This window comes from Euprymna scolopes, chromosome 27 (assembly GCF_053919585.1).
Source record: "Euprymna scolopes isolate OS-2025 chromosome 27, ASM5391958v1, whole genome shotgun sequence".
In the NCBI taxonomy this organism is placed as follows: Eukaryota; Metazoa; Mollusca; class Cephalopoda; order Sepiida; family Sepiolidae; genus Euprymna; species Euprymna scolopes.
In genome coordinates, this window is record NC_136508.1 from 96,576,571 (window position 1) to 96,592,771 (window position 16,201).

Consider the following 16,201-nt stretch of genomic DNA (forward strand, 5'->3'; position numbering starts at 1 on the left):
TTTTTCTAATTGCTCGACACAAACAAAATATCAACGTATTTTAATGTGTGCGCATGCTGGTTCAGCACGAGAGTCAAGGAGGTGATAATGACTAAATCGTTCAAAGTTTGTAAGAATATAAAATGTTCAGGAAAGGAATATTTTGGCAATAAAGTTAATGTTTGTAACTTCTTTTATAGTCGCTAGGACTCTCTCTATATAGATCTATTTAGTCTGATAGGTCTTAAATTAAATGCACAAGGACAAATAAAGAGAAAGAGAAATCTTGCTCTAACTGAGGTAGATGTCATTTCTTTAGAAAAATGTTTCTTTCTTTTTTATGAAAAAGGCCAACAAAATTGTTTGTTTTCAATGGTTCTAGGCATATAATTCAGGCAATGCAAATTTATATGAATATATTTTTTTGGTAATCAACCGACAAAAAATTACAACTTCAAGTACAAGGCGCGCAACAATCATATTCATGGTTTAACATCAGGAGACGGAGCGAGTGATTGAAGAGCTGGTCTACCCGGCAGGAAGAATCTGACTGATTGGTTTTGGCACACATGCTTTTTTTACAGGTTTCAAACCGGCTCCAGCGGAGGCTGTCAGAAAAATATTTTTGAAATTTGCTTTCTTCGTAATCTGATTGGATAAAAAAAGCAACATCCTTGTCACGTGGGGTGCTTTCAGCTACGTCGGAGAAACAAGACAGAATTTTAGTTTTGTGCACAGAAATTGCATGGGTGTAGACAGCAGCTGTACGCGCAACTGAAACGTTCCTTATACAGATATGTTTCTTGTGTGTCACTACACCACTTTCCGACCCTGGTACTTGCAGATTGGAGAAGAACTAAATACTTTTTTATAAATGAAAAGAGAAATTACATCGGCTGAAACGTTCTGAAAATGACAACTGATGAGAACAGTAGTATGAATAAAACAAATGGTACAAATTATCAATCTGAAGCAAAAGCGCTTTTTATTAAGCGTTTGGTTATGAGCAAAATGTATTATCTGTTCTGATAGTATGCTTTTTCTTTTCTTTCCTCAGCCATTGAAGGAGAAATCATTCTAGATTGGGGGAATTTTCTTTTTAGGGGAAATGGGAATTTCTTCATTAAAAATCGACCCCTGCTTGTTAAATTAAATAAAACTTTACTTCGAATTTGATTTGTAAAAAAAGAAAAAAAAAATCAACCTAATACTATTATTCCTCCCTCAAAAATGCTGTTGTTAAAAACACGAAAAGACGAATTAAAAATAAATGGAGTAAAATGGAATATTTATCTAAAATTGATTAGAGGTTTTTTCTTTTTTTGTTTGTTTAAAAAAAAAAAAAAAAATTAACGATTTTCAAGGGGAGGTAACTCGTAATTGATTTTTCTTCGTGAAGTACCGGAAGTGTGATCTGACGCATGCGCGCACCCACATGGCAGCGATCCTAACGTCCACGTGAATTGGAGCAGAATCCAAAATTGTGGAGATCGCCCGGAAGTTTCCCTTTCTAAATTGTTTTCCTCAACTTTCCAGTCTGTTTTCTTTGGCTCTTGCTGCTTCCATTTTGCGTTCCAACCATGGGCAACGTGCACGCCGCCACACAGCCACCAATGGCCGCTTCGCCCCCGTTAATAGCACCTCCACCGCCTCCGTCTACGAAAGACCCGGTCGCGTCGCCCCATCCAGGTGCGCCCGGGGGTGCCCCACCCTCGGATTCTGGACAGGCGACCGCAGCCGCATCGAACAACCCCGGCACGTTTGAGGACCTTCATAAAAAATGCAAAGGTGAGTCCGTGCCGTAAATCGAAGAATTCTCTTTGGTGACCCCCGAGTCGACACTCACCTTGGATATATGACCCGGTGTAAATTCATTCAACTTGACCTCAAACAAGAAACCTTCTCTCCTCTTTCTTGCTGAGCAAAAATCGAATTCTTGATATAAAAAAATTGTTTTACTAACTTGAACGTATTTCTTCAATTTAAAAAAAAAAAAAAAAAAAAAAAAAAATTTTTTTTTTTAAATTTCAGAATCTTTTTTTTTCTCCCTAAATACTGTGGTCACAAAATGGGGGCCAGTTCACTATCGTTGTTTTAATATATTTTTCCCCCATTTTTATTTATTTAAATATCGTTTCTAGTTCATTTAATTTCCAGTTTATCTGTTTTAACAATTTTAAAACTAATTTACATTTTTCTTGTGTTTTTTTACATTTTTCGGTAAATTTATACAAATACCGTGACAGCGAATTAGTAGAAAAAAATGTACCCTAACCCTAACCCTAACCCAGTTTTCAGATTCGTGTTCAGCACACCGAAACGTAACAGAATACTACGTAAAAGATTTTACTAATTCGCTGTCACGGTGTTTGTATAATAATACCCATTTTTCTAAAAATGATCTCGTTTTTCGGAGTCCCTTTCAGACGCGATAGAAAAACGCACCATGATTTATCGAATTTCTTTGATCAGCTTTTAACTTTGAAAGTTTAAAATGATTAATTTTGTGCTAATGAAACATTTACAAGAAAAAATTATACGCATTTTTAATTTAAAATATTCCGTATGTAAATGCTTTAAAAATGTATTTCTAGAGTTTTTTTTTTCCTCAACAAAAGAACATCAACACGTCTAAATCCTATTTTAGTCACCTAAATTATTTAAATACATTTCGAGGGTTTATATTACACGTATATTCGAAAAAGTTGTCAAAAAACAAATATATAACAAATAAATGTTATCAAAGGCAAGGTAAGTTACTTTTCTGCCAAACTGGATAATTTTTTTAATATTTTTATTTAATGTAAAATGTTTATTCGGCTCGAAAAGCAGTGTTTATCAATATATTTGAAAAATACAAATGGCGGCGGACTCTGTGGTGAATGGTGAACGCGTTAAGTTTGGGGAAAATGAGTTAAAACTAAAAATCTATACAAAATACTGTTAAAAACCCACCGAATATATGCCAGCCCATGCCACGTTAACATATATATTGAGTAAGTTCCTAACAGTATTTTGTATAGTTTTTAGTTTTAACTCATTTTCCCAAACTTAACGTGTTCAAACACAGTCCGCCGCCGCCGCCATTTGTATTTTTCAAATACATCGGCGAACACTTTTTTTTCTCTAGCTAAATAAACATATTGGTACTCATGCAAAGAGTGATCCGTGCTGAAATAATAACGTTCTTATTTAAAAGGCCATTCTTAACATGGGGAGGGGAGGGTTTTTTTTTTTTGGTTTTTTTTTACCTATTCTGTACTTTTTCTTTACAATTGAATAAAAAAAAACGGGTTTGTATTACTGTACACATAGATTCGAAAAAGTCAAAAAACAAATATATAACAAATAAATAATATCAAAGGCAAGATAAGTTACTTTTCTACCTAACTGAATACATTTTTCGTGTTTTTATTCAATGTAACATGTTTATTCAGCTCGAAAAACATAGTGTTTACCGATGTATTGGAACATTCAAAATGGCGCCCAACTCTCTCTTTAACATGGTAAGTTTGGGAAAAGATGTTATAAATAATAAACTAGACAAAATACAATTAAAAAAACACCGAATATATATCAACTTATGTCACGGTAACATATATTGAGCGAATTTCTAACAGTATTTTGTCTAGTTTATTATTTATAACACCTTTTCCTGAACTTACCGTGTTAAAGAGAGAGTCGGGCGCCATTTTTAATTTTCCAATACATCGGTAAACACTGTATGTTTTTCGAGCTGAATAAAGATGTTACATTGAATAAAAACACAAAAAATATATTCAGTTAGGTAGAAAAGTAACTTATCTTGCCTTTGATAACATTTATTTGTTATATATTTGTTTTTTGACAACTTTTTCGAATAGTAATACAAATCCGCACCAACATTTTACATTAAATAAAAACACTAAAAAATTAGCTAGTTAAAAAAAGTAACTTATCTTGCCTTTGATAACATTTATTTGTTATATATTTGTTTTTTGACAACTTTTTCGAATCTGTGTACAGTAATACAAACCCGCACCAACATTTTACATTAAATAAAAACACTAAAAAATTAGCCAGTTAAAAAAGTAACTTATCTTGCCTTTGATAACATTTTTTTTGTTATTTGGCAACTTTTTCAAATCAAACCCATTAGAACTAGTTTCATGTGAAATGCTGAAATAAAAACTAGATCGGAAAAATATAGTCGTCATCTTTATAAAAACAAGGCAAGAAAGACTAGCCTAGGAAGATCGATAACTCAAATTAATCTCGCCTGGTGTTGGAGACGAGTAAACAAAGCCCCCACCCTGCCCTCCTTATGTTAAGAATAGGATTCTAAGTAATGTTATTTTTCCTTTTAACTAAAAAATATAAATTTTGAGGTACCGTTTTTGGAGGACCTGTACGAGATTGACCCCCCCCCCCCCCCGCATCTAAAAATGTGTTTACTGTTTTACACTTTTTTTTTTTTTTTTTTTCCCCGACGATTATCATGGATTATAGACTTAAGTATATTATTAGAAAAACATTTGAAAAATAAAAAAAGAAAAATTAATAACTTTTTAAGAAGGGGATACACTTTCTAATGTTCTAATCACGTGACACATCAGTTAAGAAATGGACAGTAAGTCAGGTAGCAATGGAAAGTGAACCCCCTACTTAAAAGTTTAATTTTTTTTTCTGCTAATATGTCACTTAAGTTTATAAACTAATTGTCAAAAATTTTTTTAAAGTGTAAAACACATATTTTTAGAGGGGTGGGCACTCTCGTTTGGAGCATTGTTGATATATCTGGGCTGGAGCAGCTGTCACTAGTCTTTCACTCTAAAACAGGGTCTAAAAAAGAGTCTCAAATCAAATAGATCCCACACAATCGGCTAAGTTCAAGCATCTGTCCCATCACCTCCATGTTGCATCCTTTTGCCTGTTTTACAAGTACTTTAATGGAATCTGATCTGATGAACTCTCTGCATTTATGCTCCCTCAGCATACATACTCAACGACTAATTCGACTAGCAGCAAAATCTCACCCCTATACTTTTGAGGTCCCAAGATGCCAAAAAAGGCGTCTACTCCCATAGTTTTTTCCATCAGATTGTTAGATTTTAGAACTCCCTCATATTTCTTGCTTCCCTGACTGTATTAACATGCAGAATTTTAAATGTAATGTGAATAAACATCTTGTTGATAAACTCCTAGTCATGATTGCATATTACCCCTTTAAGTGGCAATATACCTTATTTGGGGTTAAAATTAGTATAAAAAAATATAATTTACCAAATTATTGAGTTTTATTATGTTTTAATGTGGAAGAGTTGTGCAACCAATTCAGTATGATAAACTGGGTTATCTCCGACTTAAATTAAAGTACTGTCATTTAAACACAATCTCATAATATAATTAAGTTTTTTTTTTGTTTTTTTTTTAAATACATCTTATACTACTTCTTTTGGATCTTTTTTGTAATTTTTAATATTAATGTGTAAGTATGTAATGTTTACACCTGAAATGCATTGGTTTAAAAAATTCACCAATATAATGAAACGCTGTTTTTTTATTGAAAAAAAAAAAAAAAATGTGTGATTATCTTAGATTACTGTTTCCAGTTCAGTTTCGGTTGGTTCTTTGTTTTTAAGTGACTAGCAGGGCTGCCTAGCGGTGCTTGGGCCATATAAAAAGAAAATGTAGTTGCGTTTAACTATACTTGCTAAATGATTTGTTTTAATTTCCTTATTTTTACTGTGCAATAAACTAAAAAAAAATGTTAATGACCGTTTTAGTAAAAAAAGAAAAAGTTTACTAATGTTGGCCCACGGCTACAAATTCAAAATAGGGACGATGTGAGTGAGAAAACAATGTTTTTAAACGGTTACGATTTACCTCGGCTAAATCAACTGTCAATAAAAAGCATCCTCTAATTGTTTTGAGCCAAGTGCGTAATACAAAGTACAAAACCAAAAATATTAAAAAATATGTTTAAATGCAAAAGCTTATCGAAGTAAACATTTTCATAAATATGTAAGTATACAAAAACGGAACATCCACCGTAAGATGAACGGGAACGAAAAAACTAATTTTTCTCAGACAACATCCCAACCCATTGAGCCATGACTACAGTCATACCATGATATTGCAAATTTATGTAGTCAATGTATCTGAAGGGTGAAGGCTGTCACGCATGTGCAGATGCTGAAATCATTTAGAAACGATTTTACGTGACCCTCCCATTAAATTCTGCAGTTGTTAAGGTAGAAAAAATTAATATTTTGTTCTAAATTTCACATATTATACATCCGCTGCAAAGAAGGTAGGCTCTCTCTACCATGCTAGAAAACTACTAACACCCGAAAGTATCCTGTACCTGTATAAGGCTACCATTCGCTCATGTATGGAGTATTGCTGTCATATTTGGGCTGGTACATCTACTAGTCTCTCGCTCATAGACAAAAATCAAAAGAGAGTTGCCAATCTGATAGGCCCTGAACTGTCATCTAAGCTACAGCCTCTGTCCCATCGACAAAATGTTGCATCCCTCTGCCTGTTCTACAAGTATTTTAATGGAGAATACTCTGACGAACTGCAAGCACTTGTGCCCCCATGAAGTAAACACCCTCGACAAACCCGACGGGCAGCTAAATCCCACCCCCACACAGAGATCCCTAGATGTAAAAGATCTTTCTACTCCAGTAGTTTCTTCCTCAGAACCGCTAGACTTTGGAATTCAATTCCAGGACCCTGCTTCCCCAACTGTACTGACGTGCAGAAGTTCATGTGTAACGTGAACTGACATCTTGCTGCCCAAATCCCTACATAGTACCCTAGTAGTTGTTGCCCCTGATAGTAGCCCCCTACACCAAAGTGGCAATGTGCCTTGTTTGGGGTGAAAATAAAAGAAAAAGACAGTACCAGAATCATTCTTATCCGTTTCAAGGGGGGGGGGCAAAAAAAAAAAACTTCCTCCATAACAATCCACTTAAAAACTCTTTAATGCAAACAACCTAAAATTGTCCTATAGTTCGTGTGAATACTTTAAAAATGATAATTAAAGTACATAATAAAATATTAATGGGAAAAGTAGAGAGAAAAAAAAAAAATTAGTAAGAAAAGTGACCAGCATAAAAACAGCAGCAAAACTAACATGAAAGACATAATTATTCAAAATAATAATAACTAATAGTCAAATGGAAAAGTATGGCAACCCATCATATGTAGAAACTTAGATGACCCGTGTAAACTATGTTTAAATGAGAAATTAGCTATCTTAAAATTTATTAAACTGAAGAAGTGAAATAGCAAATTTATGTATACACAAAATAAATTTTACCTTAGGATAACAACGCATAAAAAAATAAATAATAATATAAGCTAAAATGTAAGCAAAATTAAAACTAGGTTAATTTCTAAGACAAAAGAACCCCCCCCCCCAAAAAAAAAGATCTAACAAAGAGAGGGGTGAATTAGAAGTGAACATCTTCCTGATAAACACATAACCATTGGCTGCAATAAATGAATGCGTGAATAACAAAGAATCTGATTGGCTAACTAGCAAACTCAGCACCACAGAATTATATAAAAAAATTAGAAATAACATCGATTCTCTGCAATAGCAAGATGAATCTTATGAGGATGAAATGCGGACAATTCTGTGTAGCTTAATTGCCATATATATATATTTTCAAAACTTACTATATCTATTTATCTTCTATCTATATATATATAAAAGGCAAAACGCCCGCGAACGTTTTTGTATGTCCAAGAAAGGCTTTTTTGGTGGAGGTTCTCGCGTCCGTTACGTTTATGGAGAACTTTCCTTATACTCCGTAAATTGTAATATCTGATTTGAAAACTGACGTCGTCTCTATCTTTATTTTGATCGACTTTTAAAAAATTCTGCTGTCCCATCCTTTCCAGTGTTTGTCTTTCTTGTATGAATAAAGTGAAACTGATCTAAGCAAATGCATTTGCTTGGCCTTCCGGGCCAGGACGTCTTGAAGACAATTAGCTTTGATCAATGTGGGGGGAAACCCTTCATATCAGACAATTGCTATTCATTTGGACACTGCCAGAGTTCCCCCTTTTTTTGGGGGATAGCTAGTTTTCCCCAACATTGTTGGGAAACGAATACGGCTGAAAGCTTGACTGGCCTACAGCCAGAGTTAAGTGCATGATTCTTATCTGCTATGGCGTTATGGTTGACATTGCTAAATTTGAACACTTTATACTTCGCTCCCGTCATAGCGTAGCTGTAAAATGTCAGGTTTTCTTTTACCTTCTTTTCTGCTTTCGCGTCACAGGTTCGAGCCTGCATGCCTACTACCACTTTTTTTTCTTCTAAACACCCAGGCAACGCCAGGCAACGCCAGGCATCCCCGCTCGTCTATTATGTAAAAGGAACTTTGTCTGAGTTCGTTTCTTATGGACTCAAAAATGCCTGGGTCAGTTTTTATGAAATTTCACACAAAGGTTTTTTTTTATATGCCTGGCAGTGTTCTTAGAGAGGTTTTGTGTCAGAATGTCCTCAATAAGTATCGATAATCGAAATAATCAGATGAATGAAGGAACAGAGGATTTGGACGAAAGTTAACATCTTACACAGCCTAACATTACAAGTGCCCCGCTCAATTATCACCCCATCAGTCTCCAGTCTGTCTTCACTAAAATCTTTGCACTAGTCTGCCATATTGTAAATGCTCATCTTCTGTCTGACCAACAATATCGATTTAGGTAAGCATTCTACTGCAGACATTTTAACAGTCATCTTTCAATGCATTTACCATGCATTGAATTAGACAGAAGAAGCTAGAGCCGCAGACCTTGATATATCCAAAGCTTTTGGCAAGATTTAGAATGAAGGACTTTTCATAAAGATTAAATTCTATGATATTTCTGGATGAATACTCCAGATTTTAATAGACAAGAGAAAAATTCAAGTTGTGCCCCCACGACGTGAACACCCTCGACAGACCCGACAAGCTGCAAAATCCCACTCTCACACTGTAGAGATCCCTAGATGTAAAAGATCTTTCTACTCCTGTAGTTTCTTCCCCCAGAACTGCTAGACTTTGGAATTCCATTCCAGGTCACTGCTTCCCCAACTGTACTGACATGCAGAAGTTCAAGTGCAATGTGAACCAACATCTTGCTGCCCAAATCCCTACATAGTGCCCCAGTAGCTGTCTCCCCTGATAGTAGCCCCCTACACCAAAGTGGCAATGTGCCTTGTTTGGGGTGAAAATGTAATAAAAAAAATAAAATAAAAATTCAAGTTGTCCTCAATGGCTGTGCATCTAAAAACATAATATTAATGTAGGTGTTCTCCAGATAACAGATACTTGAACCTTTATTATTCCAGATATTCATAAATGATAAAATTATCTCTGATAGATCCATTTGCTGATGACACTATGCTCTAAAATTTAGAGTCTAAATAGACACAAGGGTAAAATATACACATATCTAAGGCAATGGCAGAAACTCTAGAAAACAATATTCAGTCTGTCGTGAAATGGAACTGTAAATGGGTGGTGTTATGTCGCAGAGACCTTAAAAAATGCCATTCAGTCTGTGGTAGAATGAGACTAAGTGGATGGTAATATTTAATGCTACTAAGAGTAAGCTGTTTTCCTTTAGTAATTACAAAAAACCTTTTCAACCACCGGTTTCCATGATAAATAACACCTTACCTGAGAGTATATCTTAAATTCCTTGGCCTAACATTCATAGAGAACATGAATTGGAAAAAATAGGTTGAGGACATTGCCAAGCCTGCTGCAAAGAAGCTAGTCTGGAGCATCTGCTACTGATCTTTCACTCTTAGACAGGGTTAAAATAAAGTCTTAAATCCTGCACTATCGGCCATGCTCCAACCCCTGTCCCATCACCATCATGTATGGCTATGGCATGTGCTCTGATAAACACACAGCACTTGTGTTCTCTCCACGTACATACACCTGACTAATCTGATAAACAGCAAATCCCACCCCTATACGATTTAGATCCCTAGCTACCAAAAAGTCTTCTGCTCTAATAGTTTCTTCCCTCGGACTGCTAGACTTTGGAATTCCATCTTTGTATCCTGCTTCCCAGTCTTTACTTGCATGTAGAAATTTAAATAACCCTCATCCTCGCGTGGCCTCTGGGCCGTGATAAGTGCTGACTCCTATGTAAAAAAAAAAAAAAGCTGCTAGAAGCATCTTATTCTGCTCTGACAGAGTTCAAAACAGACTTCGTAGCCTTGTAGGGGATGATGACCTTTTCTCTCCCCTGCAACCTCTTTCCCCACAGAAGAGATGTTGTGAGCCTGTCTCTGCTCTATCGTTATTTTTATGACAAGTGCTCGTCTGAGCTCCAATCTATGGTCCTCTTTTGCCAAACTTTCACAAAAGACACTCATCTAGCTGAAACCACTATCAATAATTTCCCCCACTCTTTATCTGTGCCTAAAACTAAACGTAGATTCCATGAACAAAGCTTCTTTCTTAGAACTGCATGCCTGTGAAACTCTTTCATTTCCCTGCTTTCAAATTGACTATAATATGATTGTCTTCAAGTCTAATGTAAGCAAGTACTTGATGAGCCGTCTCCTTAAGTAATCCAATTTACCAAATTTCCACTACTAACAATTACGTCCTTTTCCCATTGACCACTGTACATTTATTAACCTTTATCCTCAAATGGTCTATGGGCCTTGATAAGTGGTGATTGCTTTGTAAAAAAGACAAAAAAAAAAACAAACAAAAAAAAACCTATATCCTTGATAAGGCCTTTATAAGTGGTGACTCCTAAGTAAAAAAAAAAGAAGAAAAAAAATCTACAATACCAAAGAAATCTTGCAAATATATTTATTTCTAAATAGTCATAATATTAGGTTTTAATTGATATTTTTTTAAGGAATTGCAGCATCTTTATGTGCATTTACTGCAGATTACTTGGAAAGCATTAATTTCTGGAGACACAAAAATACACTTATGGCAATTTTCATTGCTTTATCTGGTATTTTTAATAAAGATTTAGCATTTTTATTGGACAAGTAGTGTGAAAAAATGTGATGAAATTCATATGGTCATAATGAAAAATATCCAATCCTGAAAAAGCGCAAAAATAATAACTTTATTTTTAGTCAGATTTAAAAAAAAAATTAAAAAAAGATTCTTAGATCATCAAGCTTTTTTATGTATACCATTGTCGAGATATTTTAAGCAATTTTAACTTTTTTCATGTGTGTTGGTATATATGTATGTATATTACTTGCATTATCTGTTTATCAGTTGCCAAATTTTTCTTATAACAAAAAAAAATATAATGCGGTAAAAAAACAAATATTTTGAAAGTTATATTCTCTAATTACTTGGGAAGCAATTTTCTTATTTTAAAAATTTTCTTTTAAATTTGTGCACTTGTTTTAAAAGTGTGCACTTGTTTTAAAAGTTCTCTCCAATTCTCTCTCCTCTGATCTTGAGCACGTAGTACAATGGGGAAAGGAGTGGCTGGTTACTTTTAATGCATCTAAAACCAAGCTTCTCTCCTTACATCATCAACATTCTAATCCACATTTGGCATCAATTGAAATGAATGGCTCTCGTCTTCTGGAGGCCTCAAGTTTTGACAAGCTTCTGGGCTTGACCATTACTCCTGATCTTAAATGGAACACGTACATCAAATCTGTTGCCAAGGCCGCTGGGAAAATGGTGGGATCTTTCTATCGATCCGGTAAATATCTCACTGCTGATGCTATTCTCTATCTATATAAGAGCCAGGTACGTCCAAGGATGGAATACTGTTGCCACATCTGGGCAGGAGCTGCTAGAAAGGACTTGTCCGGCCTTGATAGAGTTCAAAATAGACTTCGTAGCCTCGTAGGAGATGTCCTTTTCTCCTCCTTGCAACCTCTATCTCACAGAAGAGATGTTGCGAGTTTGTCTCTGATGTATCGTTATTTTCATGGAAAGTGTTCGACTGAGCTTAAATCTATGGTCCCCCCTCGCCAAATTTCACAAGAAACACTCGTCTAGCTGTAAACACTATCAATAATTCCCCCCACTCTTTATCTGTGCCTAAACCTAAACGTAGATTCCATGAACAAAGCTTCTTTCTTAGAACTGCCCGCCTGTGGAATTGTCTTCCGTTTTCCTGCTTTCTGGCTGACTACAATATGGTTGTGTTCAAGTCTAACGTAAACAAGTTTTTGATGAGCCGTTCCATATAAGTTATCAAATTTACCAAATTTTCATTACTAATGATTACTATATTGTCCAATTTCTACTGTACACTCTTTAACCCTTATCCTTGAGTGGCCTCTGGGCCTTGATAATGTGGTGATGCCTTTGTAAAAAAAAAAAAAAAAAAAAGTGTGCACTTGTTTTAAAAGTGTACTATTGCTATGAAATTTTGATATGACATCATGAACGAATGGTAGTTTTATTAGATCCTCAGATCTTTTATGATGTCATCGAGATGGTAGGTGATAAGCAAGATCCAAGTTTTTAATTGTACCTATTTACTATGCCTCCCCACAGGACAGAGTTAGACACCAGGGTCGTTTTTTAACGTGGAGAAAAGGTACAAAAATAAAAATTGTCTCAGTCGTGAAGGATTTCTCCTCCACCGAAAGAGAACAAGAAATAGAAGTGCAGCATCTGCACAGATACTATTTATTTATAGCATCGGAACAGATACTATTTATTTGCTCCCCCACCGAGCAAATTAGGCACAAGGCCGATTTTTAATGTGAGGAGTTAAGGGGAAATGGGGACCAACTCCCCGGGGAGTAGGGAAGCTGGATACTGACAATTGGTATGAAGGGTTGCCCCTACATTGACCAATAACTTATATGTGGGGTTGCCCCCACAATGGTCTTTGCTTGCAGTATCTGCCGAAACAGATGGTATTTATTTGCTCCCCCACCGAGCAAATTAGGCACAAGGCCAATTTTTAATGTGAGGAGTGAAGGGAGGGGAAGGGGAAAAGGGGACCAGCTCCCGAGAGGTGGGAAATGGGAGCTGGTTAAATGTCAGGCATGTGGGGTTGCCCCCACATTTGGTCTTTGCTAATCATAGCTAGTCATAGCTAGTCATAGCATGCAGTATCTGCCGGAACAGATGGTATTTATTTGCTCCCCCACCGAGCAAATTAGGCACAAGGCCGATTTTTAATGTGAGGAGTGAAGGGAGGGGGAAGGGAAAAAGGGGACCAGCTCCCGAGAGGTGGGAAATGGGAGCTGGTTAATGGTCAGGCATGTGGGGTTGCCCCCACATCTGGTCTTTGCTAGTCCTAGCTAGTCATAGCTTGCAGTATCTGCCGGAACAGATGGTATTTATTTGCTCCCCACTGAGCAAATTAGGCACAAGGCCGATTTTTAAAGTGAGGAGTGAAGGGGAAGTGGGGACCAACTCCCCGGGGAGTAGGGGAGCTGGATAGTGGCAATTGGTATGAAGGGTTGCCCCTACATTGACCAAGGTCTTATATGTGGAGTTGCCCCCACATATGGTCTTTGCTTGCAGTATCTGCCGGAACAGATGGTATTTATTTGCTCCCCCACCGAGCAAATTAGGCACAAGGCCGATTTTTAATGTGAGGAGTGAAGGGAGGGGGAAGGGAAAAAGGGGGACCAGCTCCCGAGAGGTGGGAAATGGGAGCTGGTTAATGGTCAGGCATGTGGGGTTGCCCCCACATCTGGTCTTTGCTAGTCATAGCTAGTCCTAGCTAGTCATAGCTTGCAGTATCTGCCGGAACAGATACTACACTTTGATCTTGACCAAAAGGCCAAGAAGTTTTTAATTGTATTATACTAAGACTATTTAGTTGGTACGTCTAGTCTAAATGAATGCAAAAGTTGAATCCATTTCTTAGACTGAAAGCAAAATGCCTTATTGGTCCACCGACTTGGACCTTAGAAGTCATCCTCCTCCGTTCATTCCCCAAATTCTCAATGACTCTTTACATTTTTCTGAAATTTTGCATGAAGTTACAACTATCCAAGGGAGGAAATCTAACATTCTCGGATTTTTTAAAAAAATTCTGGTTGCATCCTCAGGGGGGTCAAAAGTGGTCAAAAAATAGTACTTTTTGGGACATAGAATCTTTTATGAGCTTAAGATTTTACTGAAAATTACCCCCAAGCAAGATCACAAAGATATTCATCTGAAAACGTAATATTTGACCCTGGGAAAATTCTGGTTGTGTAACCGGGGAGGCGGGGGGGCAAAATAGCCCAAAATAGCACTTTCCGGGACATGGAATCTTTCCTGACTATTAGATTACACAAAGGCGAGAAAAATTACACAAAGGCGAGACCACATGGATATGCATCTGGAAATGTAATATTTGACCCTGAGAAAATTCTGGGGCTAAGTCCCAGGGTGTTTTTAGGGGTGAAAAAACACCTTTTGAGGCTAATTTTTATTTTTCTCCTAAAATTCAAGGTATCAGTCAGGGGACCATGTAGCTTTTGGCTTGTTCTGTGTGATATTACAGTTAACACATCAGCTGTAGATTTAGCTTTTAACTTTTCACACTAGGTACACAATCTTTTTTACATATTGATTATGTATATGTGATATCAGTCGCATGGTTAACTTATTTACATATTAGTCTCAAAAAAGGATGTTTTATTAATTATTAATTTCTTTTTTCTTCAGTTTTTTTTTTTAAATTTTATATAAGAAATATTTCTGTTTTGCTATATCATATTTTCTGGGCAAATATTTAATATTAGCATTCAAGCACTTTAGAAAGTGTTCATTTTCAACAAGTTATGATCTATTTCTAAATTGAAGTGAAAAATGCAAATTGATTTCTTTACGATTACATTTTAAAAAATTTGTATTATAATTTACCAAATTGTTTTAATGATGCAACGCTCCAAACGTACACGCATCTAAGGCAATGGTAGAATCTTTTAAAAAAAAATGACCTCCAATCACACATATGAAAGGCGATAACTAAAACCTTAGAAATCAACCTTCAGTCTGTCGTGGAATGGGGCTGTGAATAATGGTAACATTTAATCTTAGTAATACTAAACATTTTTCTTTAACAATTAAAAGAAACATTCTCAACCACTATGACTAATAAAGCTCTACCTGAGAGCTTGTTGGTCTGTAACGTGTCCGTTACGCTCCAACCATGTTTGTTACACTTCAAACCTCTCTCGGACCCCAACGCCGCCCAGTACCGTCGCAAAGGAACAAACAAAATTAAATAAATCCAACTCATTTTTTTTTCTTTCTGTTTTAGCAAAAGACATTTATGACCATTACTTTCCAAACATTGCCTGCGATGACTAAAGCCTTAGAAATCGACCTTCGGTCTGTCGTGCAATAGGGCTGTAAATGGATAACATTTAATGCTACTAAGACTAGGCTTCTTTCCTTTAACACAAGACCACCAGTAGAAAATTAGTCGCACCTGAGGGTACGCTGTATCTCTACAAAGCCACCATTCACCCGTGCATGGATTATTGTTGCCACATTTGGGCTGGTGCATCTACTGCTAGTCTATCCCTCTTGGACAGGGTCCACAAAGGAGTCACCAATCTAATAAGACCCACACACTCAACCAAGCTCCAACTCCTATCCAGTCGTTGCAATGTTGCATCCCTGTGTCTGTTCTGCAAATGCTTTAATGGAATGTGCTCCGATGAACTCATTGCACTTGTACACACACCTGACAAATCTATTTAACAACTAAATCCTATCCAGTCGTTGCAATGTTGCATCCCTGTGTCTGTTCTGCAAATACTTTAATGGAATGTGCTCCGATGAACTCATTGCACTTATGCACACACCTGACAAATCTATTTAACAACTAAATCCTATCCAGTCGTTGCAATGTTGCATCCCTGTGTCTGTTCTGCAAATACTTTAATGGAATGTGCTCCGATGAACTCATTGCACTTATGCACACACCTGACAAATTTATTTAACAACTAAATCCTGCTTCCCTGGCTATACCGACATGCGGACATTTAAATTTGATACAGACACCTTGTTCATTTCTTTACATAGTCCCCCATAAACATGATCCCAAATATTAGTCCCCTTACATCCAATACGTCTTGTTTGGTATGAAAAAGATTTTTTTTAAAAATGTTAATATTTATGAATAAATGAGAAATATTTTGTTTATACAAACAACAAAGTTATGAATGAAATGTTTATTTAAAACCAGCAGGGGACCTAGCATTGCCTAGTTGTAAAATATACTTAAATATGATATTTTAATTTATGTAGAGTTTGTA

The 16,201-nt window shown here is 36.1% G+C and overlaps 1 protein-coding gene across 1 annotated transcript in view; it reads left to right on the forward strand.

The window, feature by feature from the left end:
- Positions 1-1,375: 1,375 nt before the first annotated feature.
- The window catches only part of LOC145249030 (mitochondrial import receptor subunit TOM40 homolog 1-like), a 44,923-nt gene continuing 30,097 nt past the window's right edge, over positions 1,376-16,201 (forward strand). Inside the window, exon 1 of the mRNA XM_080110888.1 lies at positions 1,376-1,767. Within this exon, the coding sequence (XP_079967014.1) occupies positions 1,560-1,767 (208 nt within the window). The 5' untranslated portion in view covers positions 1,376-1,559. The remainder of the gene's footprint in view (positions 1,768-16,201) is intronic.